Source organism: Trachemys scripta, chromosome 1 (genome assembly GCF_013100865.1).
Source record: "Trachemys scripta elegans isolate TJP31775 chromosome 1, CAS_Tse_1.0, whole genome shotgun sequence".
NCBI classification, from domain to species: Eukaryota; Metazoa; Chordata; order Testudines; family Emydidae; genus Trachemys; species Trachemys scripta.
Genome location: NC_048298.1, coordinates 86050453 through 86074374, shown reverse-complemented (window position 1 = coordinate 86074374; position 23922 = coordinate 86050453). Strand labels below are relative to the sequence as shown.

General features: G+C 44.5%; 1 protein-coding gene across 2 annotated transcripts; it reads left to right on the top strand.

Annotated features, from left to right (window-relative positions):
- The first annotated feature begins 223 nt into the window (after positions 1–223).
- Positions 224–23633, top strand: GSG1 (germ cell associated 1). Of its 2 annotated transcripts, XM_034774588.1 has the most exons (8): positions 224–266; positions 6172–6278; positions 9177–9232; positions 12160–12478; positions 15826–15873; positions 18918–19070; positions 19507–19618; positions 23253–23633. In XM_034774588.1, the coding sequence occupies exons 4-8, from the start codon at positions 12160–12162 to the stop codon at positions 23581–23583; spliced, it is 963 nt and encodes a 320-aa protein (XP_034630479.1). In that variant the 5' UTR covers positions 224–266; positions 6172–6278; positions 9177–9232; the 3' UTR covers positions 23584–23633. The 2 variants fall into 2 exon arrangements, with proteins under 2 accessions (XP_034630479.1, XP_034630485.1); XM_034774594.1 differs by lacking the exons at positions 224–266; positions 6172–6278 and having other exon boundaries at positions 9061–9232.
- The last annotated feature ends 289 nt before the right edge of the window (positions 23634–23922 follow it).

The window sequence follows — 23922 nt, the reverse complement described above, 5'->3', positions numbered from 1 at the left end:
TAGAAGCAGATTAAGGATCCTAAGTCAAGCAGTCAAATTAGAAAATGCCATAATTAAGGTTATCTGTGCAACCGTAATTCAGTCTCCTTGTGTGTGTACATTGACTTTAGTTACATGACAACATGCTATTTTTTTTCTACAGGACTCCTGTCGCATTCAGTGCACAGAGTGGACAAGGCTCTGGGGATGAATCAGGGTTGTATTGTGGAGGAGGCTGTTCTCTGTAGGACCCCTGTCAAACTTATTGCAGAAGGTGGAAGGCACAGGTGAGCACCATAGAAAAGAAGGTGGAAGGCACAGGTGAGCACCATAGAAAAGCCCATGAGGAAACTGATAATTCTGTCTGCAGAGCAGGGTTTGGATAGTGCACAGGAAATAAGGCCTAGGGCCACACCCTGACCAATAAAGAGAAAACAAAATATTGAATAGCTGCTCGTTAATTGAGTATCATCCGTCCTGTGCAGTGAATGAGGCAGGGATCTGTGGCGAAAACAGGACATAATTATGTAATTATTGACTATATCATAATGCATTCGCACAAGGGGACTGAATGATGGCTGCACAGGCAAGCTTCATTCAGGCATTTCTTAACTTTTGACTGATTGACCTTGCAACCTTAATAATGTTTTTAATAATATTTTTGGTGTGTAACTTAAGATCTAGGGCTCGATTCTCAGCTGGGTTAAAGTGGTCCGGCACCATTGAAGTCATTGGGGTTTTTCATAGACTTTTGCAATCCTGTCCTGTGAACTCGGCCCCTCAGTTAATGATAGGGTGACAAGACAGCAAATGTGAAAAATCGGGACGGGGGTAAGGGGTAATAGGAGCCTATATAAGAAAAAGACCCAAAAATCAGGACTGTCCCTGTAAAATCGGGACATCTGGTTACCCTAGCTAATGAGCTCCAGAAAAGCCCTCTAAGGGTATGTATACAATGCAACATCAGCCTGTGCTTGAGTTTGGACTCAAGCCTACCGCCCCCAGAACCCCCCCACCCCCTTGCGTCTACACTGTAGTTGTGTTAACTCAGGGCTCGGACCCAGGGTCCCAGGACCCTGCAGGGCTGGAGGATCCAAATTCAAGTCAAGCTGGGACCCAGGGTCTGAGCCCTATTGCTTTGCAATGTAGATGCAAACCCGCTTGACTTGGGTCCCGGGAGTCAGTTAGAAGTATCCTACAATTCCATGGGACAACTTCCTTAGTCCCCTCTATCCCAGCAGTCTGCAATCCCCTCTAGTGAAAATGAAAGCCACACCCCTGCAAGGCGGGCAGTAAAGTTTATCCACAGTGCACCACAATCCTAGGGCTAAAGTGACCACATTTTGGAGAGTGGGGGAGAGGTGCTAGGGACTCTGGGATATGGTTATTTTGACAGGGGTATGCGCTTTGCAGTGGGGATGCCAGAGCCCTAGGTTTTAGCACGGGTTAGAAAAGTTTTAACATGGAGTTTAAATACAATGTAGATGCTCAAGCCCAAGGTTCCCTAACATGGGTCAGCTGACTCAAGTCCCACTAACCCTGGGCTTACATTGCAGAGTAGCCATACCCAGAAAGAACCAGGGGGCTTGTTCTCCTAGGCTGTCTGAGCCCCAGAGCAGGACAGTGACACATTATGCACGCATCACACGCACACGTGGTGCTGTGTAAAGAAATAATAATACCCATGACTCTCGCTCTCTTACACACATACACACAGCTGGAAGTGGAGGGAGTGAATGAGAGGAAGGGGGGTTACACAACAGAGACCATTACTATAGCAACCCTCCCCCTCTTCCCTTGGCACAGTGTGAGGAACTATCAGCTGGGTGTTCCCCTTCATTTCTCACACCCAGCCATTCCCAAAGCAGTAGCAGCAGCAGCAGTAGAAAGCCCCTTTTGCCTTGATCTGTTTCCCAGCCTATCCACTAACGCCTACTGGTCTTCCTTGTACGTCACCTTCATAGCCTGATCCAACGCTCTTCCCTCCACTTTTGTCCATCTACACTTGAATTCTACTCTTTGGGGGTATTTCTGTCCAGTCTCCTTTCCCTGCCCCCTCTGGATGCTGTCTGCCTTCGGAGTGTTCCAGGAAAGCCGTTAGTACCGGTCGCAGGAAATGGAGAGGAAGAAACATCCCCCACACACCCATCTCAGCCCCTTCTGCTGCCCGACTAGTTGGGAACTCTAAGGCCTGTTCTCTGCCTCCAGAATTCACAACATGTTCAGTGTGGTACTGGGGTTGCCCTGGCAACAGAATGACTGGCTTTGAGGCAACTCCAGAGTAAACAGAGAGAGAGAGAAATAGAGAGAGGGAGGGAGACGCCCAGCTCCATGACTGTTCCTTGTTCTCACTTTGAGTGGGCCGCTCCCTTTCCATGGAGCCTCGTGAAGGCCCCCAGCTCCCTCCCCCTGCACGAGCTTCTGTCCATGTCAGTCATCAGCCCGCGTGAGGCGAGCGCGCCACAGGCTGTGCAGAGGCAGGATCTACAATTCTCCCAGGGGGCTGGGAAATGGACAGAAAGCCATTCCTGCTCATCGCACTACACACCAATCCTGTTGCTAGGGGGACTCCAAAGCAGGGAGCGGAGGCTTCACAGCTGTGTCTCCTCCCCCAGAAGATAAGGCTGGGGGAAGTTTCCCCAAGCCTCTTTTGGTTAACAGAATTTCCCTTTTATATTAATGGGGGGGGGGGTGTACCTGTGTTACTGCAGCACTGAGCTAGACAGTTCCCAACACACACAATTTATGGGATTCAAACACTGAGGTTCCCCCTCCCTGTCATGTTAACCTGCCCCATTGCACTCACAGAGGCAGTTTTCCGGGTTACACTTGGTGCTGTTAAAGGTGCACTTTAATGCCGTGACCCAGCACATGATATTTACCAGACCTGCAGACCATCAATGAACAGATGACCTCTGAGAGCCACGAAAGAATTACAAGGGATTTAAAATCCTCATTTAAAAAGAAACAAAAACCCAAAACTACAATCCCTGATAATTAACAGATTACATGAGTTAAAATGTGCAGGAATAATATTCAGCACCTTTTGTTTTCAAAGCAAGCATCAGCCGTAACTAATCTTCCTCCATCTCTGCCATCGGGCAATCTATTCTTATTATGTCACTTAAGACCTAAATCTCTGGCCTTGTCTCTTGTTGCACCCTCTGCCTGCTCCACTTTGTCAGTTCTGCCAGCCTCAATGCCTTTTTTTGCCACCACCTACTGCTCCAGTCTCTGCACCGCTTGCCATGCTGTCTTTTATGCATGAACACCCACCGGTAGGCAGTTTGTAATAACAAAAGGACAATAACACCTCCTCCCACCCCCAAAAAGCTAACTCTACATTACTCTCTCCTCTGAATGTTCTGAGCGACTTCTGTCAACTCAGAGTCTTTCTTTAAGGTCTAGATCCTGCAAACACTTATGCATGAATGTAACTTTAATAACATGGTTAGTCCCACAGACATCAATGAGTAAAGTTACTCACATGCAGACTGAGCCTTTAGATTTTAAGCAGAGCTGGTCAAAACAAGTTGGATTAAAATTTGATGTGGAAAAATTCAAAATGGTTCATTTCAACTTTCTTGTTTGATTTCAATAACATCAAAACCTTTAGTTTTGATAAGGTAAAAACATTTTATTTCGACTTTTGGTTTTGATTCATTTTGTTTTCACTTTTATATTATATTTAAATTACTTTTCATATTATATACAATATGTATATATATTACTTGTATATTACAATGTTTCAACAACATGTAAATGAAACACTTCTATGGTTTTGAATCAAAAGTTTTCAGCATTTTTGTTCTGTGGAAAATGGTGGCTTTTCAGTCTGATTTGGAATGAAAAAATTTGAAATGTAAGAATTCTCCAACTTGTGGAAATTCTGTTTTCTGGCCAGCTCTAATTTTAAGCCCTTTGTACCAGAGACAATCTTTACCTTTGTGTTTTGTACATCAGTGAGCACACTGTCCACGCTAATCTGTAATAAATAAATAATATTAATTTTGAAGACAGCATAACCAGAGGCAGAGATTAAATCCTGATCCTGCAATGAACTGCACAGGGATGACTTTTGCTCCTAAGAAGAGCCTGTTTGACTTCATTGAGGCTCCATGTGCAATGGGGTCAGCCCACACAGATCTCATTTAAGATTGGGTGTAAATTACTTAGCCACTACCATACAGTCAGTGTCAGAACCGGGAGCAGAACTCAGGAATTTGGGTTCCCTGCTATACCATTAGCTCACACTAAGCATCTCTAATAAAATGCCTTTATTTGTGGCATTTAAAATAAAATATTTAAAATCATTTTGTTGCATGTCACCTGCCAAGTTTAGAGTTCTGTATCTCCTCTGGCACAGATGATGACAGGCATAAGAAGTTCCATTGGTTGGAAACTGAAGCTGGACAAATTCAGACTAGAAAGAAGGCACAAAGTTTTGATAGGTGAGGGTAATTAATCATTGGAACAAAAAGAACAGGAGTACTTGTGGCACCTTAGAGACTAACAAATTTATTAGAGCATAAGCTTTCGTGGACTACAGCCCACTTCTTCAGAACAAGTTACCAAGGACGTGGTGGATTCTCCATCACCTGCAGTCCTTTTAAGTCAAGACCGGATGTCTTTCTAAAATATCTGCTATAGCTCAAACAGAAATTATAAGCTTGATTCAGAAATTAATGGCTGATGTTCTATGGTCCATGTTATGCAGTAGGTCAGATTAGATTATCATAGTTGTCCCTTCTGGTTTTAAAATCATCTATGAATCTATGACAGTTCTTTGCTCTGTTTAGGTGTTCGTGAGGATATTTATTCTTAGAAGGGATCCCATAATAGGTATAACTAAAACTATCAACAATTAATTTTAAGAGCATTTCTAAATGCAAAGAGAGACATTCTGCAAAAGTGGAAATCCTGCAGCTTCTGTGACATATTACACAATGCATGAATTGGCAAGCTTAGAAAGAATTAACCCATCAACAAAATGACAAATGAGGTACATTTCAAGGCAGCTGGACACATTTCCTGGAGATTCATGACTGATGAATGCTTAATGAAAGAAAAAGAATAGTTGCATGTTTCCACTCTTTCATACTTGCCATTTTGGGTATTGTCCCCAAAGAGCTGATGGAGATAAATGCTTACTTTACCTAATCTAATCTGTCTGTCTATGGGCTTGTATGGCCCACACCACTGTAGTATCCGAATGCCTTGCTCACACAAGCAAGCTCTGAATCTTATTTAATATAACTATAGAGCTATAGACACTGTTTTTTTTCCTTTTCCTATATATTATATGTTGGCCTAAATTTTTAGAAGTGACTAGTGATTTGGGGTTCCTCGATTTTTGGGTGCCCAATCTGAGCCACATTAAAGGGGCCCGATTTGAAGAAGGCAGGCGCTCTACGCTTTGTGTAAATTGAGATCCCTTAAGGTATCTTAAGTTGGGCATCTAGAACTCAAGGCAAAAACATGCCTAGTGAATTCTGAACATTTAGACTGCTGCATTTAATTTTCCTTTGTTTCCTGTAACCTTGTGTGCTTCTTAAATAGGTCAAAATCATAAAGATATAAATGAAGAAAAAACAATTCCCCTGCAAACAGAACCTTTTCCAGAAGACATGCAGGAACTTAAAATCAAGTCTTAAGAGGCGAAAAGCTTGTTTATTCACCTTTAAAATATATTTGTAATGTGTAAACAATGTATATTCAACACGTATATTCTGTTAGTGAGCTTGTGTCCCTAACAGTATAACCAATTTTAATGGTTTTAAACAAAAATTCACCTTTAAATGGATTTAGAATCCAAACATATGCCTAACTAGTTCATTGCAAAGTAAGAGTTAATTCATACATACAAACAGCTAAATAAAGGTTTCAATCTGAGTAGAATTATTTAGGGCTCAGGGAGAAATCTGGCATTTGCAGTCTGTCACTGGTTTTGAAAAGTCCGGCTCTAATGTCACCACCACCCGCAGATATCCGCTGTGTATGTATTACTAAGGGAGGAGACCACTTCTCTGGACTTTATTCATATAAAAGCAGAAGAAGGAGCTATAGGTAGAAGGTAATACAGAGGTGTAATGTCTGAGGAGCTTGGAGAATGGTTTGTGGGTATGAGTGTGTCTATGTAAGTTTAGCTGAGTGAACATGCGTGTTTTTGTTGATATTGCCATTTTCCCCCAGGGCAACTGAAGAATCCATGTCAGACCGTCGCATGACCCCTCACTTGCCCATCAGAAGAGAACTCCATACAGGGCTATGAAGAGCCATGTACCTCTTGAGATCCACTGGTTGAGTATCACTGACTTAGGGTGCTATCCAGTTTGATGCTCAGCACCCTCAAATCCCACTGTAGTCCTTGGACACTGAGGGTGCTCACCTCCTTGCAGGATTTGACCCTGAATGTGTATGTGCGATGAGGCCAAGCTAAAAATGCTGTGGGAAATTTAACTTTTAAAATACCTGACTTTTGTACATGAAAAATCTCCTCAAAGATGTTGCATTAATATTGTGTCTTGCATTGAAGTCAAAGTGCTTCATGTGTTGACTTCACTAGGCAAAGGAAACTTTTAAAATGATCAGTGGTGTGAAGCTGCAGATACCCAGAGGAGAAAACTGGAAGAAACAAGTATCAGAGGGGTAGCCGTGTTAGTCTGTATCCACAAAAACAACAAGGAGTCCGGCGGCACCTTAAAGACTAACAGATTTATTTGGGCATAAGCTTTCGTGGGTAAAAAACCCACTACCCAGAAAAGCTTATGCCCAAAAAAATCTGTTAGTCTTTAAGATACCACCAGACTCCTCATTGTTTTTGTGGAAGAAACAGTGCTCCCCGCAGCATGCTAAGGCAGCAGAATTGTTTAGGATGTCTGGGAGGGTATTTCTAGTAGCAATGGCATGAAATTGAGCTAAGGGGATTTTAAGTAGAATATCAGGAAATATTTTCCAATGTTGAAATCTACTTGATGGTGGAATAATCTCCGGATGGAAACCTCATTGTTTGAGATATTTGAAATGAGACTTGGCGAAGCATTGGAAAATACTGTACAGGGCGCAATCCGGCATTAGCCAAAAGATGGAGCAGGTGACCTATTAGATCTTTGCCACTGATAATTTTCATGGTTTTATAATTCTTTGGGGCTTAGCTGATAGAGATAAGCACCTTAGAAAAACCTAACACAGAAAAAAAGAGAAAGACTCAGAAAGAGAATTTGTTCTTTGAGAGAAGACAGAACAAAAAAGGGAGAGAAGATGGATATAAACTGGGATGTTGCTTCCCAGATACATGTGATACAAGTTAGAGCAGCAAGTGAGAAAAGAGTGAGGAAAAGTTGCCACCTGGTGGTAGGATAAATTCTGCCGCCATCAAAAACACTAACGGCCAGATTTTTAAAGCTGTTTAGGCACCTAAATACTTTCAAAATTCTGGCCCTTAAGTCCAGTATTTTTAAACATGGGCACCTAAAGGTATACACCTAAAATCCATATCTAGACACATAAATTAGAACTCACTTCCACAATAGAGTTAAACATGTATCCAATTTTAAGCATGTGAGTTATTCCATGTACTATAATGGGACTACTAACATGCTAAAAGTTAGGTGCATGCTCCAGAGTTGACTCAGGGCCTGCAAGAGGATTTTCAGAGGAGCTGAACACCTCTCAGACTCGCCCTCTCTGAAAATCAGGCCACTTTTATTTAGGTCTGTAAATATGGATTTAGACGCCAAACTTTACATACTCCCATTTGAATGTTTTGGCCTATGGAAAGAATTGCCTCTCTCACTAGAAGAAGACTCCTAACTAATATTATATATGGGCCTCACCCTCTTCACTCAGACAGAGGAATCTGTATTCAACACAACTCAATAATTAATATAAGGATCTGGGGACAGTGGTTGTGGTGTCCAAACATTCAGTCACTGCTGCCAATTAACCTCAGAAAGAAATATATACATAAGAGTAGCTTATGCAATAGCTAGGACTAAAGTGATCTAAAGGCTATCAGTCCTCCTGCTTCAAGATATAATTGATCAGGAGGAAATTATGCTATTGACCATGTAGGGGCATTTGTGAGGCATTTTCATTAATGTCAGTGTGGTACTTTGGAGGTGGAATGTGCTATACAAGTGCCAAATATTATTTTATATCTACCTCTCAAGCATCTAGCAATGGGATTTATAAGAACCAGGACCCCTGACTAGATAGACCATTGCTTTGTTTGGTATGACAAGAGGCAGGAGAGTAGGCTAGCTACACACACAATCCATTCTGATAACTCCGAACAACACTGGAAGACTCGCCCACTCTGTACAAGGACTCCTCCTGGCCCCAGATAGGCAGGTGTGCATGGAATGCCTTACGGGCACTTTTCTGTAATGAAGTTCTAACTTAAAACAAGTTCCTTGCGTCATAGTGAGAGCTCCCCTATGCCCTTTAGTGGCTGTCTGACATATTTGTCCTGCCGTCCAGTTATTTCTTTTTCATTAAAATTTGAGGAGGTTGTGAGAGGTGCTGGATTGATGTCCCTTGGCGTCTCAAATCTTCCATACTCAGAACGGCTGCCCTTTCCTTTTCACATGCCTCAGTTCTGCCAAGGAGAATACATCTCTAAGGATCAAGGGAGCTCAGCCTCCATGGCCCATTCAGTCCCTTGCCACTCTGTTGTGATTGCCAACAATGGGACCAGCTAGTGCCAATGGTGGTTGTAGTTTTTTTGGGCTGCTAGGCATTAGTCTGAGAAACTCCGACTCATTTTGGACAGGCTACCAAACGTCCATCAGATGGGAGTAATTGGAGTCTCCTCTGTATTATATTGAAACTTTTTCCTCAGTGAATGCAGGTCACTCTTTGCGCTTAATCCCAGCTTGCAACACCAATCTCTTCCCGTATAATCTCCCAGAACAGCTGTGCCATGATTGCATTGTGGATTATAAAACAGCTCAAAACAGCTGCTGGCTGGAAGGGAGAGCATTTAATAATCACAGGGTGTTGGGGGGCTGGATGGGGTTGGGAGGAGATGAAGGAGAAAGAGCTTTGGAAGCAGTTTGTTTTCTTGAACGATCTAGCTGGTAGATGCAGGAGAGAGCAAGGCAAAGAGTGAGTCGTACAGCTGTGCCGTCCAAAAACTAAACAACAGCACGTAAAAGACCCACCAGCAAGGTAAATTCTACTCTCCTTTATTTCAGGAGGTTAGCTGCAGAGGCTTTCCAGATGCCAGAAGTTGTCTGACCAGTTACTGGCTGTAAGTGCTTGGCTTTCGTAGAAGGAAACTTTTCCGGGTGTGTTTGTCTAAGGAAGTAATTCAGGTTGCCTTCTCACTTTCCTAACCAATGTCCTCTCTCTCCGCTCTTCTACATCCTCCTGGCACCACCATTTTCTGCCCCTTCTTCTTCCCTTTGCCCCAGTCCTAAGGTATTTAGAAAATTATGCAGATTCTAAGATACTGACACAAATACAGCTGTACAGAATTTTTTTCTCGTGGAAAATTTAGGTGAAAATCAAAAAAATTGTGTTTGACAAAATTTTAGTAATAACGATTGATGCTAAATCCCTTTTTAGCGAGTGCAAACAGAATAATTTTGACCAAAAAAATGCTGAAAAATGGAAAACTGTTTTCAGTGGAAAATTTTCAGTTTTCAGGTTTTCTGCTTTCAGATGAAAAGCTGGATATTTTTGAGGAAAGCAGACACTTTCCACAAAAAAACTGTTTTCTTGATAATCTTATCTTCATCAGAAAAAAGTGTTATTGGAAACTTTTCCCACCAGCCCTGGCCATAACCCCTTAACTAATACTGTGCAGGTGGCAATCATCTGCTTCCTGGACACGGTAAGGTCAAACATGCCTTCAGATTAGAGATTGAATGAGTAACTCTGTAGTGTTGGCAACACCTTTTCCAGTGTAATTGAACAGGGAGGTTGCTGAGTAATTGTCACTGGAGTGGCTCACAGGAAACAGAAGCCTGAGCAATAGACTTTGAAGGGAGAGGGAAGGGCATTCTCAGTAGTTTCTTACCTTTGCTCAATGCATTCTACTTGGGCACACAGTGTTTTGAGGGTAGGGTGACCAGATGTCCCAATTTTATAGGGACAGTCCTGATTTTTGGGTCTTTTTCATATATAGGCTCCTATTACCCCCCACCCCTGTCCTGATTTTTCACACTTGCTGTCTGGTCACGCTATTTGAGGCTAGGTCTACACTTACGGCAGTATATAGAGTACGGACTTTGCACACCTCCTACCACAGGTATACACAGCAGTGTAGATGACAAGGCACTGTTTAGGTGTATAAAGACATGCCAGAACCTTAGGGTATGTACTCCACACAGTCTCTCTATGCCCAGGCAGTGCCTCCCATGTCTACACTGTAGTGTCCTGCTGCCTCAATGCAGCCCTTCCCCACCACAGGGAAAAACTCTGGCCCAGGGGAAAGGCTCTGGCAGGTGGGAGGCTCCTTGCTGCTGAAGCCTTTCCCCAGTGCTCCAATCCCTCCAGGTCTTTCACTACCTTGTGTAGCTACAAACTGCAGTGTGGATGCAGCCTGGTTTTCACTGCAGCCTGCAGCTATGCAGACCCTGCATGCTGCCATCAGTGTAGACAAGGCCTTGTGTGTGATGCAAGACTAGTCAATCCTACTCCCACCCAAGAGGGAAAGTTGCTCCATCTCAGGCACTGTCCTTTACTGATCAGCTTTCTGGTTAACAAAGCAGGGGTTGTGGCCTCTGTGGGCCATGTCCTTGTAATTTATCACGAGTGAAGCAGCATTCCGTCTCACATATTATTTATTTTTGGTTGTGCCCCAGATGGGCCAGGTGTTTCCCAAACATTGAAAAGGGGGTGGTCCCTGCTTTGGGGAGCTCGCAGCGTAAAGGCAGACAGACAAGCAGAAAGAGGTATGGGGAAAGGGAACAGTGGGCGGCAATTTATATACCATCAACTCTATCCATGGTAAGCAGCACAGCTGAACTAGGGCTTTAGGAGAATCTTAAATATGGAAAGGTAGGAGCCACGCCAATGAACTCAGCAAGGTTGTACCACGTGTTGGGGGTGCCCCATGGAAGAAGGCACTGAAACGATTACATGAGAAGCTGGCAGATGGACAGATAACATCTAAATGCTCTAGGGAGTGTTTTGCTGGGAGACCTCAAGAGAAAACCCCAGGGTTCTAGGGGAAGTGGTGTGAGTTATTCAGCAGGGGTACTCTTCCCTCAGAGTGAGCAATGGCCAGTGCCCTGGTATACTAAGGTGCTGTTGGAGTTGCTGGCTTTCAAATGAACTGTAACATGGAGGCTTTTATTAGGGGTATTGCCACTCCAGTGCCGCACTCAGATTCTGATCTAAGGGCTGGTAGCTTCCTGTGTGGGAAGGGCTGTCTAGTGGGGAGTCAGGCTGGGGAGTCAGGATTCCTAGGTTCTCTTCCTAAGTCTCTGATCTGGTGTGTGACCTTGGTTAATTCATGTAACCGTTCTCTGCCTCAGTTTCCCTATCTGCAAAATGACTATAATCATGTTTACCTCTCACAATGTGGGACTAAATTAATTAACCATATTTGAAAAAAAAAATGCTTTGCAACCCTTCAATAAAATGTGCTATGGCATTGCAAATTTGCATTTTATTGGGATACAATAGTCTTCTTCACTTCCTGTTCAAAGCTGTTGCATGGTGTTTCTGGGAGTTGTTTAACTGCTGCGGCATGCCACCTCAGAGGTGCTTGTATTTCATGGCCCTGATCATTTCATCAGTTTTCTGCACACAGCTTTCTCTGAAGAGAGAAACTCCACTCACTCTGTCACTGAAGGATTATTCCCTACAGTATATTCTCCAGTTCCTTTGTTCAGTCCAATTTTAAATGGATGAAGCAACCACTTCCCTCAAGTGACTATTCCACAGTCTAAGGGATCATGCTGTCAGGAAACGGTTTCTCGTTCCTGAGTGAGGTAATAAGATGCCCTGAGGATGGCAGACTGTCCTGTTTCTCCTCCTTGCCCTCACACGCACACACATTTTGGTGGGATACGACATAGGCCCAACTACTCAAAGGTGTTTAGGTTCTGACTCCCAGTGAAATCAGTGGAAGTGAGATGCCTACATACCGGTGAGGGTCTGGGACATTGTGCACAGTAAGAGAGATGCATGGCTGGTATGTGAGTCCATCATGTTTGTTTGTTGCAGATGGAACTGCTGAAGATCCTGCCTTGGCGTCGTGCTGTCTTGGCAGTTGTCCTGAATCTGCTGGCTCTCAGCCTCTCTACCACAGCCTTGCTTGGCAGCTACTGGTGTGTTGGGACCCAGAAGGTGCCCAAGCCTTTGTGTGGAAAGGGCAAAGCCACCAAGTGCATCGGTGTGCACGTGTCCGCAGACGGAGGTGCTAGCAATTCTTCATCCCAGGACGTAGTGCACTACAGCTGGGAGACCGGGGACGACCGCTTTGCCTTCCGATACTTCCACACTGGCATGTGGCTTTCCTGTGAGGAGAACATGGAAGGGCCAGGTAGCATCTCCATCAAGGCAGCCTCAGCCTCATTCTTATTACAGCAAAATGTCTTTAGTGTCAATGATAGGTGCCAGGCAGACAACACTAGGGAAAGGTGCCTTCTCCATACCTGCAGAACGGATAGAGTTGGGGCAGTGGCAGTGCCCGCCTCCCACACATACCCACACACCACACCACCATACTTCATCCCTCAGTGAGGGGAATGATGTGTGGGAGTTGAATGGGTCTTGGAGACAAGATGAGACTGCTAACAAAAGGCACCTTAGCGCTATTTGTGGTGGGGGGTGGTTTTGTAATGTTCACATCGGTCCCAGCATGAACTGGAGTAACACCCTTCCTCTCTCCCCTCCCCCCCCCCAGTTCATGTCATGTTCAGTAGGGGATGGAGCCTGTGCGGTGAGAGACAGGGTGATGGGTTTATGCAGTGCTGACAACTGTCGCCATTTTCATTGCAAGTACCATGACAGGAGGTGTTTTTCTTAAAGCCCTAGGCCCTGGAGTCCTGTGAATAAGAGAGAATTTCAACTATCATTTTCAAAAACTACACCCCCCGTCCCTCCAAAGTTTCTCTCCCTCAGAGTTGTGGAGAAAAGCTTGCAAACCTGAACCCTAAAGGTGCAAATGACAGAAGGAGTATGAACAAGAGGCTTATCTTTAGAAGCTCGTGGTTTGGGGTGGACGACACATTCATGCTTTTTGAATGCTTGGCACCAGCAATACGCTTCATGCCACCTTTGTGCCAACCAAATTCTGCCTGTGCTGGGGGGCTGGTGTGGCCCCCAGTGCAAATTAGACTGGTGGTGCTGGTCTAATTTATGACAACCTTACCCAGGCTGCCTATGGACTGCTCTGCAGCCCAGAGCCCTTTGAACATGCCTCCTATCACCCCAACTTGCTTACCCCCACCCCTGCCTCAACTCCTGTGCTGTGGCTTTCGTCAGCCCCATGTCACACGTGCTCTGGGGGAATTCTCCCCAAGCCAATCTTTATGGCCTGGCATATGTGGGTCAGAACTAGCTCCAAAGGCAGCAAACAGCTAGGTTGAAACTCATAAAACAGAAATGAAAGGCGTTTTAGCCCATCCCCATTCCTCTGTGCCAGCCAACATTCCCCCTTCCTCAAAGGCACTCACAATGGAACCTATCAGTTCAAGAAGGCATTCTGTGCACTATTGCTCCTTCTGCGATCCACTAGGATCAGCGCTTGAAAACAGAGAGGTTACAAATTAAAAGCAGGACAACAATAAAAAAAAAAAGCTTCCGTCACTCTCAGGTCTTGCTGAGAGGACTGGTTTGTTCTTGGCATTGTCAGGAATGGTTCAGAACAGGGTGCGCTTAGGTGGGAATGCTTAAAGCTGTAATTACTTTCCATGGCAATAGCGGGTATGATCTGGGAAAGAGACGGCATCATTCGACTGAGTTCAAGGTGTTTTCAGAGATGTAATGGGCCTCTTGGCAATACTGGAATAACAGTGAGGCATGAAGGGAAGGAGATCTGATAGATTTGGATTTTAGTAATGCATTTGGCACCATTTTTCATGAAATCAGACTCAAAATTAATTCAGACTGGCTTGCATATAGCCCCTGTTATGCGTTTTGACAGCAGGTTGAAGGACCAGAAACAAAGGATTATGATCAGCTGCAAAGTATTGAATTTTGGGAAGGTGTCTCATGGGGCCACTGCACAGCTCAGCATTAGGGTCAGTGTTGTTAATAACTTCATTAAAGTCTAGATGAGGTAGTGAACAGTGAGTTAATGAAATCTGCAAATGGTACTGAGCTGGAAGGAATCCTGAACACCACTGAGAGGAAAGATATAATACAAGGGGTTTACAGAGATTAGAATTGTGGGCAGAAAATAACAAGATGAGATTCATCTGGAGAAAAAAGGCAAGTTAATATATATGGGGGGAAATAATCTGCCCAGGGGAGATTCAGTGGGAAAGAGAACTCTGGCAAGCCGTCATGCTAAAAGAGACTTTTAGGGATTATAATGGCTGTGCAGATTAGACAAAAGTTTGCACTGGGATATGGAGGCCAAAGCACTTTTGGATTGTATATGCCTAAGAGTAGGGAAGTGATAGTGATTCTGTACTGAGGGGAGAGTCAGAGTTTCCTTTGGAGAAGGGGTGTCCTGTTCTTAAGAGAAGGTACATCCTTCATTGGGAAGGAGCTGTGAGCTACTTTCTGCGGGACCAGTGGCAAGTGAAAATTCCATGTCCTAAGTGGGAGCTGGCTCTTCCGGTGCCTGTTACATGAGCTCCTTAGCAGAGGCTGGAATCAACCTGATGAATGCAGCTGAGATTATAACTGGCATTAGGGCCCTGGTGGAGTTTAGGCTCCTTCATAGGTGCAGCAGAGACTGGATACAACTCTGGGTATTTTTAAAATCTTGGCCAATTAATGAGAACATAATACATTTTCCAGACAAGTCAATGCTCGTCTTTCTGCCATTGTCAATAAGCAATGGCTTAGCTTAGTTTGGTGCCTAGGGTATTCTGGCCTGTGTGTGTTGAGTGGATTGGACAGCAGTTGATAAGTGGCCTGGAGCAATGTCTCTGACTCACATCAGAAAGTTATATATGAAAATTATAATGGAGTTTCTAGTCTATATATAGGAAGTGGATGGGGTAGATTAGAGTTCCATGTCTCATAGTGAAAAAAGGTTGATGGAGTTTCTATGGAGATTAGGATATATATTGTGGTTTTCTTAGGATAGTTGGAAGTCGGAGTGAGACAAGAGGCACCTCTCTGGTTTGTTTATGGGGAGTAAGAGAAAAAGAGTTGGTGTGTTTGCAAATAACAGGCAGGCAAATAGAGCACGGGCTATTTGATGAGTTTGAGGGTTTGTAGCCGATATTGGAAAATCATGAAATAGAAGAGTGGGATGGAAGAAAGTTTATGATCTCCAAGCTGAAGCTGGGAGGGGTGAAGTTATAGAGTTAAAGCAGCTTGCGGAACTTCTATGACAGCAAAGGAGCATTTTATCTCATCACAGCTTTCTTTTAATGTTTTGAATTTATAGCTATTTACTTATACTCAGCTGTATTTAATTTTTTGTGAATGTGAATGTATACCAGCTTTCTCATAAGAGCCCCATCTGCACTAGACAGACAGACCACTGTCCTTCTTTCCCTATCTTTCCGCACTGGACTCCCACAACAGATCAAAGCAACCATCTCTTTGGTCAGAAAGACAGCAGACTCTAGAAGGCCTTAAGATAGGTAGAGCCTGCAAGCTTGAGAAATGAAAGAGGCAATTAAGGTGGAATTTTTTCTCCTCCATCCTCCCCTACCATCTTTTGAGAATCCATATAATCTGAGCTTGATTGTGTTTGTATTTCAGATGAGAAATGTCGTAGCTTCATTGAGCTTTCACCCCCTGCAGAGAGAGGTAAGAATGAGTCTCTTCTTTTTCTCACTAAAGTTGCCCAATGCACCTTCTAGAGATTGGGGAACTTCAGCAGGTTGAGAGGGTGTTGTAGGCACCTAATCCTTGCCTACTGAAGTCAAAGTATTGAGGATTTCACCCCAAATGTTTACCCAAAACATCTGGCATCAGCCCCTAAAAGCTAGAAAGCTCAACCTTCCTCACATAATTTCTGGTACTTCCTGCTGTCAGCCCAACTGTCAATGTGACAAAGACAGCTTTTTTGCTGTGTTTCAGCATGTCCAATCTTGGTCATAACCCGGAATGCATACAAGCAGTCAATGTAAGTGATAAATAGTAACACAGCTGTACCATCAACTTGACATATGATCTTGGGCAAGTCACTTCTGTCAAAAAGTTGAAACATGGCCACCATTTTGGGTGCTTTAGTTTTTGGGTCCCAACCTGAGACACCAGAGTTCTGAATTTCAGTCATTCTGAGCATCCATTACTCCAGCTGAATAGGAGCTGTGGGTGATCAGAACAGCTGTAAATTAGACCCTAAGGGTGAAATCTTAGCCGCACTGAAGCCAATGGCAAAACTACCATTGACTTCAGAGAAGCCAGGATTTCATCCTATGTGTTTGTTTGGCCACTATTTTGGGGCATCCACTTTTGAAAATGTTGGCCCTACTTACTCTTTAAAATGATGCTAATAATGAATACCCCACCTTTGTAATGCACCTTGAAATCTACAGAAGAGAAACGAAGAATATGTGAGCAAAGAATTCTTAGTATTAACAAGCTACTCTCCCAGAAGCATGCATGAAACCTGCTTTCGTTCTTAGTTTGAGTCAGAAATCTCTACTGTAGGTGTCAAAATCTAAACCACACAGACAGGGCCTGTGGCCAGATTTCCGTGGGCTGCTGTTCAGAGCAGTTTGCTGTGTGTTAGGATCTGTGCAAGGGAGGGGAGTTTTGTGTTTTGTTGTAGAGGGATTGAGTTCTGGTGGAGGTCAGGGAGGGGGTAAGATGCTGTTTCATTTTATCTTTATTCTAGCAACTTGTGTCAGCGGCACTCAGACCCTGGGATATGTAGCCTGTTATATTAATATATAAATCTAAATAAGTAATAGAGTGCCTTGTTCTCCTTGGGAATAACAAATCTGTTTTTTTACTGATGGCACTTGTTAGTTAAAAACTGACCTGTAGTCACAATGGGAGCTATTTCTACAGGGTAACTTAAATGTTTGTGCTTTGCCTATCCCCCAACCAACTTAGCATGGATACATTATTCAAGCACAAGGTCATCTTCCTAGTCTTTTTGTATTAATTAGTTTTAACAGAGTAGCATGTGTTATCCATGATAAACTACTAGGCTCAATCCTTCCTCACAATAGGATTCCCTTCTGCTCTAAAGGAACAGGCAGAAAGCTTGTTGTATTTAAATGACAGTTATTAATTATTCTAACAGGTAGAACTACAGGCTAAGTCAACTCAACAACAGATGGACCAAAACCAGGAGTGGGAATTACTTGTGAACTTACAGAATGGAAAATGATATCCAGAAACAGTTATGGAAGAACTTAGTATAACTAGATGCTTTCTGCTCCTTATCAGAACCTGAACTGTAGAATAGGGAGAATAGTCTCCAAGCTCACCTTGAACTCTTCCTGCATTGGGTCTATATGGCTTATTTGGAGACAACCCAGAGATCACTTTTCCTTCACTGGAGGAGTAGCAGGAAGGCGCTGGGCAACTGGAGTCTTGAGCCCTCCTTAGCGCGAGGCTTACAAGGCAGTTCAGTCTTTCCCCATACAATCACCTTCCACCAGCTCCAGGGAGTTGGCACTCACGTTCTTAGCTCAAAGCCAGACTCCTGATGCATAGGAGCTCAGCTTCTGTGCTCAAAGGCAATCATGTTTGAGCCTTGTTATTTAGTCAAGGCTGAAAGAAGCTTCTGGAACTGGCATCCCTGGTCTCCCAGATGCCACTGTGAAGTCACCTGTCAAGACACTGTGATGTCACCTGCTAAGATTCCAAACTCCATCACAGTCCAAACTAATTGCTAATTGCACAGGGGATGAAACAGGGCTCCCGAATGTTTGATTTTCAAATGGTCTTGTACAGATCCCAATTAGTATCCATAATATTTTATATAATTGGAGTAGCTTAGAACATCCTGTAGGAAAGCAGAATAATGTCTATGGAAGTTAGTGTAGCGTACAGTGTATCTCCTATTTAATACAATATCCACATCTGTTGTTATTATATAGTACAATATAAAATTAGAGATGGGGTGCCAAATCTTGGCTGCATTCCATCCCCTTTTCACTTCAGGAAAACAACTGGTCCTCCCTACCTGGAAATGGGTAAAGGGGGGAGAGAGTGAGGGGAGGGGACTCCTTGGGTGGCATAGGGCTGGCATAAGGGCTCTATGTTGCATTCTTCCCTATAGCTCCTGGCATAGGGTCATGCCAGAGGTGGGTATGTTGGGAGAAGGAGGGAGTGTAGCTGAAATTCACTGGACTCTGGCTAATTTGAGCTATTGGACAGTCCTAAAGCCACCTTCCCCCTCCCTTGCAGTGAAAGGTACAGCTCAATTTCAGGGCTAGGTGTCTATTAGTAGTAATGGTGGTTAGAGCAGGGGACTAGGAGATAGGTGATCCCAGAACAGAGATGTTACAGGACCCCTGTGTATAAGGTCATCTCCTGACTTTTCTGAGTCTACTCAACTGCCCTAGATGTACCTGTGTAGAGGATCCACACAAGACCTATGTATATCATTTAAACCCTAATTCGAAGGCTTTCGTGGTATATACATCCTCTTCAGGCCATCTGCACAGGGGTGAATGTCGTCCCTGCAGAATAGTCACATTCTTTTTAGCCGATGTTTGTATTCATTCTGCATTACTCAGCGGGCTGTGGGGAATGTCTGGAGTCTGCTCTCTCTCCCCAGTTTATGGTGGGGATCCTTTGGGGGGTCAGGGTCGGGAGGGCTGTGGCAGGTCATGACCCTATTTTGTGCTGACTCTGAGAGGTCTCTTCTTTCCTCTGGTTCATGGCAGGAATCCTGTGGCTATCGTTGGGGTCGGAGATGGTTTACATCAGTTTGCTGCTCATTAGTTTCATCCTGCTGCTGATAGAAATGCTGTACACTGGGAATCCGGTCTGCGGGCTGAAGCTCAATGCCTTCGCTGCTGTTTCCTCTGTGCTGTCTGGTTGGTGCCCCAATGCAGGCATGGGGTCATGAAGGCATTCTTGGGTGGCAGCATGAGTGGCCCAGGGCAGGGAGTGAAACTCATCAAGGAAAGGGTTCAAGAAGTCCTTCAGGGAAGAAAGTGCTGCCAAGACCTCACACATTCATTAGCCTCAGTGTATCAATCGGGGGGCAGAAGGGGAAAAGGGCCATGGAGAGAATGTGGTAGTGAGAGAGAGAAGGAAATGGGCAGAGCTGGGGAGAATAATGGGGAATCAGAGGAGAGACGATGACACAGAGTTGGGGAACAGGGCCCAAGGGTGGAGATCACTTAGCTGCTGAACCTGCTGAGTGGAAGGATGAATTTGGTTCTAAGCCTTAGTTCCTAGACAGAAGAACAAATCAGCTGGCCCTGGCCTCCACTGTGACAATTTTGCCTTCCTGTCCTCTTGCTTTAGGCCTGCTGGGGATGGTGGCTCACATGATGTACTCACAAGTCTTCCAAGCGACTGTCAATCTGGGGCCAGAGGACTGGAGACCGCACTCGTGGGACTATGGCTGGGCTTTCTAGTACGTGAACTGTGAGGCTCTCCACATCCCTATGACTGTAGGCTTCAGTCACAGTCCACCTCTCCAGCACCCTCCTACTTAGCCCGGAAGACAGCCCCAGTATGGCTTCCCCAGTGCTGCTTCTCTGTGATCCTTAGGTGTTTGCCTCAACCCTTGCCTCACATGGTTAACGTAATAGATCTGGGATGGAGGATGACTAGCTAGGTCACATCCTGTCCACTCCCCTGACTCAATGCAGGATTGCTCCCTGAAACATATATTCCCCAGAGTTTTGTCCAGTCCAATTTTGATTGAACCAAGATATGGAGCTTCCACCCCTTACCTTGAGAAACTATCCTACAGTTTAATAGACCTCCCTATTTCAACCTGATCTATCAGGAAAGTTAACAAAAAACTTGTTAGTCTTGAGAAGTGAAGACTGAGAGGGGACCTGATAACAGCCTTTAAATATGTAAAGTGGTCAGTTGTTCTCCGTGTCCACTGAATGTAGGCCAAGAAGTAATGGGCTTAATCTGCAGCAGGGGAAATTTAGGTTAGATATTGGGAAAAGCTTTCTAACTCTCAGGGTAGTTAAATACTGGAATAGGCTACCAAGGGTGGTCATGGATTTCCCACCACTGGAGGTTTGTAAGAACAGGTTACGTGAACACCTGTCTAGGTCTGTCTAGGTTTACATGGCTCTCCCTCAATGCAGGGGCTGGACTGGATGATCTCTTGAGGTCTCGTTCAGCCCTATATTTCATTTCTATGATTACCAAATATCTCCTGGTATTAAGCCTAAATTGTCCTTTTAGGAAAGGAAAAGAACATTGTCCACCTGAGACTGCCAGGGGAATGAACAGAAACTAAAAGTAATTATGCAAACTGACGTTTGGCCAGGAACTGGCTGGCTTCCAAAAGGTGCCATGGGGCCTTTAATGACCGTATTGTGAAAGTCTCTCTTTTACATGTATTTATATCTAAGGCTATGTCTATGCTACGAGGTAGAGGTATGATTCCCCTGCTCATGTACGCATAGTCGCTCTAGAGCAATGAGAACTAGCGCGAGTATAAATAGCAGTGTAGCCGTGGTAGTACTGGTATCTGTAGCAGAGGCAGGCTTGAGCCGTGCGTACAGCCCCACCTGAAACCGGTGGGTATGTACTCAGCACAGTTCAGTCATGCCTCTGTTGCTGCTGCCAGTGCTGCTGTGGCTACACGGCTATTTATACTCACGATAGCACAATGAGAGTTAGCGCAAGTATGTGTACACGAGCAGGGGAAATCATACCCCTTAGTTCATAGTGCAGACGTAGCCTAAAAGCCAACTTCTCCAGCAGCACAGTGCCCCCGGACAGCATGCTAGGGCACAGGCTTAGTACTGAATCAAAGGGCCAAGCATCACCAAATTAATTTCCCAATGTTCCCTGCATAGTCCATTTAAATACCAACCAGGCCCAATCCTGCTGAGCTTGTGAGATCTGACGACCACCTAGAGAGCTGTGGCCTAAAGTGCCCTGACCTTCACGACCAGGCGTTTTTCTAGAATTGGATTCATCCATCCTCTCCCTTTCATCATGGTTTGCTCATAAAACTAACACACTCCCGCATTTTCATATACACAGCGGCAAGCTTAGGGCTCAGCCTCCCATCACATCCCACAAGGCCATCTGAACCCACCAGCGTGGACGGTTTAGGTGTTATTTTGCATTTTGTCTGTAAACTCGTGCCTAGACACTATGGTGCCTGGCGCTCTGTCGAAATGATTCACCAGAATCCCTCCTCTCCTGTGGTTTCACAATCTGTCTCCATTGCCGCCTTCTACCTGGTCTTCCTGTTGCTCACATCAGTCAGTATAACACTTTTTCTGCAGTTATGTGTCTGTAGTCCTGACCATAGCCACCTTAATGCTAAATCCAACATGCTTCTCCATATACAGCATCATGATGGCTCTATAAAGTTCCATCACCATTTATGCACAGTGCAAGAAGATCCTCATAAGTGTAGCGAACATGCATTAAGGAAGCTGGTACTGGTGCATCCAAGATACTGAGCAGAGTGTCTACTGCTCACTAATGTCCGTATACAGTCATAAGTCAAAGGGAACACTGTCTCTTCCACAGGATAACAGGCGCCACCAATTTAAGAGGGAAATAGACGTAGCGTTAGAGAACATGTAGACCCGATAATGGTGTTTTGTGAGTCTGTGGGTGTGGCTCAAAGAGGTGTTGGGAAACTCTGGGATTGAGGGACACAACCAGAATACAAAACCTTTCAGACTTGACCAGATCACTGATGCATTAAATTTAGGATCCTTCTAGCAGTGGCCCATACCTAGTGCTTTGGAGGAACACAGAACTCCAATAAAAGCATCTGCCAACGGTGCTATGTTGCAGGCCTAGGAGGGAAGCAGGAAGGTTCTTTCCTGACTCAGATAGTGATCAGCTAATAGCTTGAAGCATAAGATTAGATGATCAGAACTACATTATTGGCCATAAAATGATCCAGGCCTTATTAAATCTAGTTGCAATGTTTGTCTTTGGACCTCTGGCTGCATTGTATTCCACTGACTGTCTGGTTACTGTGTGAAGTATTTTTTGCATTGGTTTTAAGTTTACTTGCCATTAACTTCAAGGGACTTCAAATCAATCCCAGGTCAAAGTATGGGACAGTATAAAAAAAGATGGCCTGATCAGTTTTCACTGTGCCCTTCTTAACCTCTTCTCTGATCAAGTCCCTCACTTCTGCCATTCTAAATAATCTTATTTATATATTTCATCTCGGCAAGCCTTGCTGCCCTAATGTGGAGCTTCTTAGTCTCAGCTCTGTCTTACAATAATGTGATCAAAAATGAACACAAATGATTAACATTGTTCTGTCTGTTATGACGTTCTCCAAAATGCCATTTTTCATTTTAACTGCAGTTGCATGCTGGGCAGTATCAGTGATCCATGATAAGTCCTGAGTAATTATTCCTTGGAGAATCCTGCAGTTTCAAACCTAGATACATATAAAAAGTTTTTTATTTTTAGGTTTTTTTTTTGCCAGGTACGTCATATTGGCTAACTTGAATTTGAAGGGTTATTTTCTTTCTGTAATGATCCTATGAAAAGACCGTATCAAAAGCTATTTGAAAACAAGACAAAACAAAGTGTCCAACAGGTGCCATAGAGAGTGGTTAATGTAACTGAGGACTGCAAAATGAACAAGATACTCAGGATCTCCCTGGCTGGCCTATTACTCTAAGGGGTCTGCCTCGTGATCGTGCTTTCCAGATGCAAATTTTCCAGCGTCCTCCTATCATTTTCTCTCGCTGCATCCATTTTTTTTTCCTTATGGCATTTCCCCCCCCCCTCTTTCTCTACCATATGTTATGACTCTAGCAACATTTTACTCCATTGTTCACGGGGAAGGGAAGGGTAATGGAGGCAGGATAAAGCTTAAGGGCTAGAATGGTTTGGATCTGGGCTACAGCTCTGGTCTATCTAGTTGAGGTCCATCTCCAGATAGTGGCCTCTGCCTGGTATTCCAGAAGAAAGCCATTAGCTCCTTGCAATGCATCTGGTTCATTTCTTGATCCCATCATACTTCTCTGACAATGGAAGACTTTATAAAGATCCTCACTGCATGTGCTGTTCTCCTTCCCCTCTCATAGCATGGCCTGGGCCTCCTTCACCTGCTGCATGGCCTCTGCTGTTACCACCCTCAACACTTACACCAAGACTGTGCTGGAGTTCAAGCGTAACCATGTCAAAGGCTATGATGGGAGCTTCAAGGACCAGTCACAGCACCATCAGTGCTTCATGGAACAGCAGCACCATAGGGAGCAGATGAGCAGCTACTACCAGCAGCGAGACAAACCTCTCCATTCCGTCTCAGAAGGGGTCGACTTTTACTCCGAGCTGCAGCAGAAGGTGCTACAGCGGGAACCTGAACTGGAGCTAGATGAGGTCTTGGGACAGTCCATGGAAGAAGATCACTGTTAGGGAGGGGGGAGCAGGCCGTTTGGGAAGCGGTAGGGAGATTGAGGTCTGAACCAAATACTACTATCATTGTTATCAAGTTCTCTGGTGTTCTGGTTCCTTTCTTTAACCCTTCTGGGGGGCTGGGAGGAGGAGAAGGCATGTGGTCACTGCTATCGATGTCTCTGGGCAGCACTGCAGGGATACTCACAGTGACACTGTGGCTTGTGCTACTGGAGCTGGTCTGCTCTGTTGAGAGCAATGCTACCATGTCAGTCGTGAATGGTAAACGCACAGGCCATTTCCACTGGACACTGTTATGCCACCTGTATCCTGGGGCTCCTCTGCTGCCACAGGGGTGCT

Excerpts from the sequence above, each read along its gene's own strand:
- GSG1 (XM_034774588.1), top strand. The coding sequence starts at position 12,160 with ATGGAACTGCTGAAGATCCTGCCTTGGCGTCGTGCTGTCTTGGCAGTT. Across the intron at positions 19,071-19,506 it reads TGTTTCCTCTGTGCTGTCTG|GCCTGCTGGGGATGGTGGCT; the intron begins GTTGGTGCCCCA and ends CTCTTGCTTTAG. Across the intron at positions 19,619-23,252 it reads GACTATGGCTGGGCTTTCTA|CATGGCCTGGGCCTCCTTCA; the intron begins GTACGTGAACTG and ends CCCCTCTCATAG.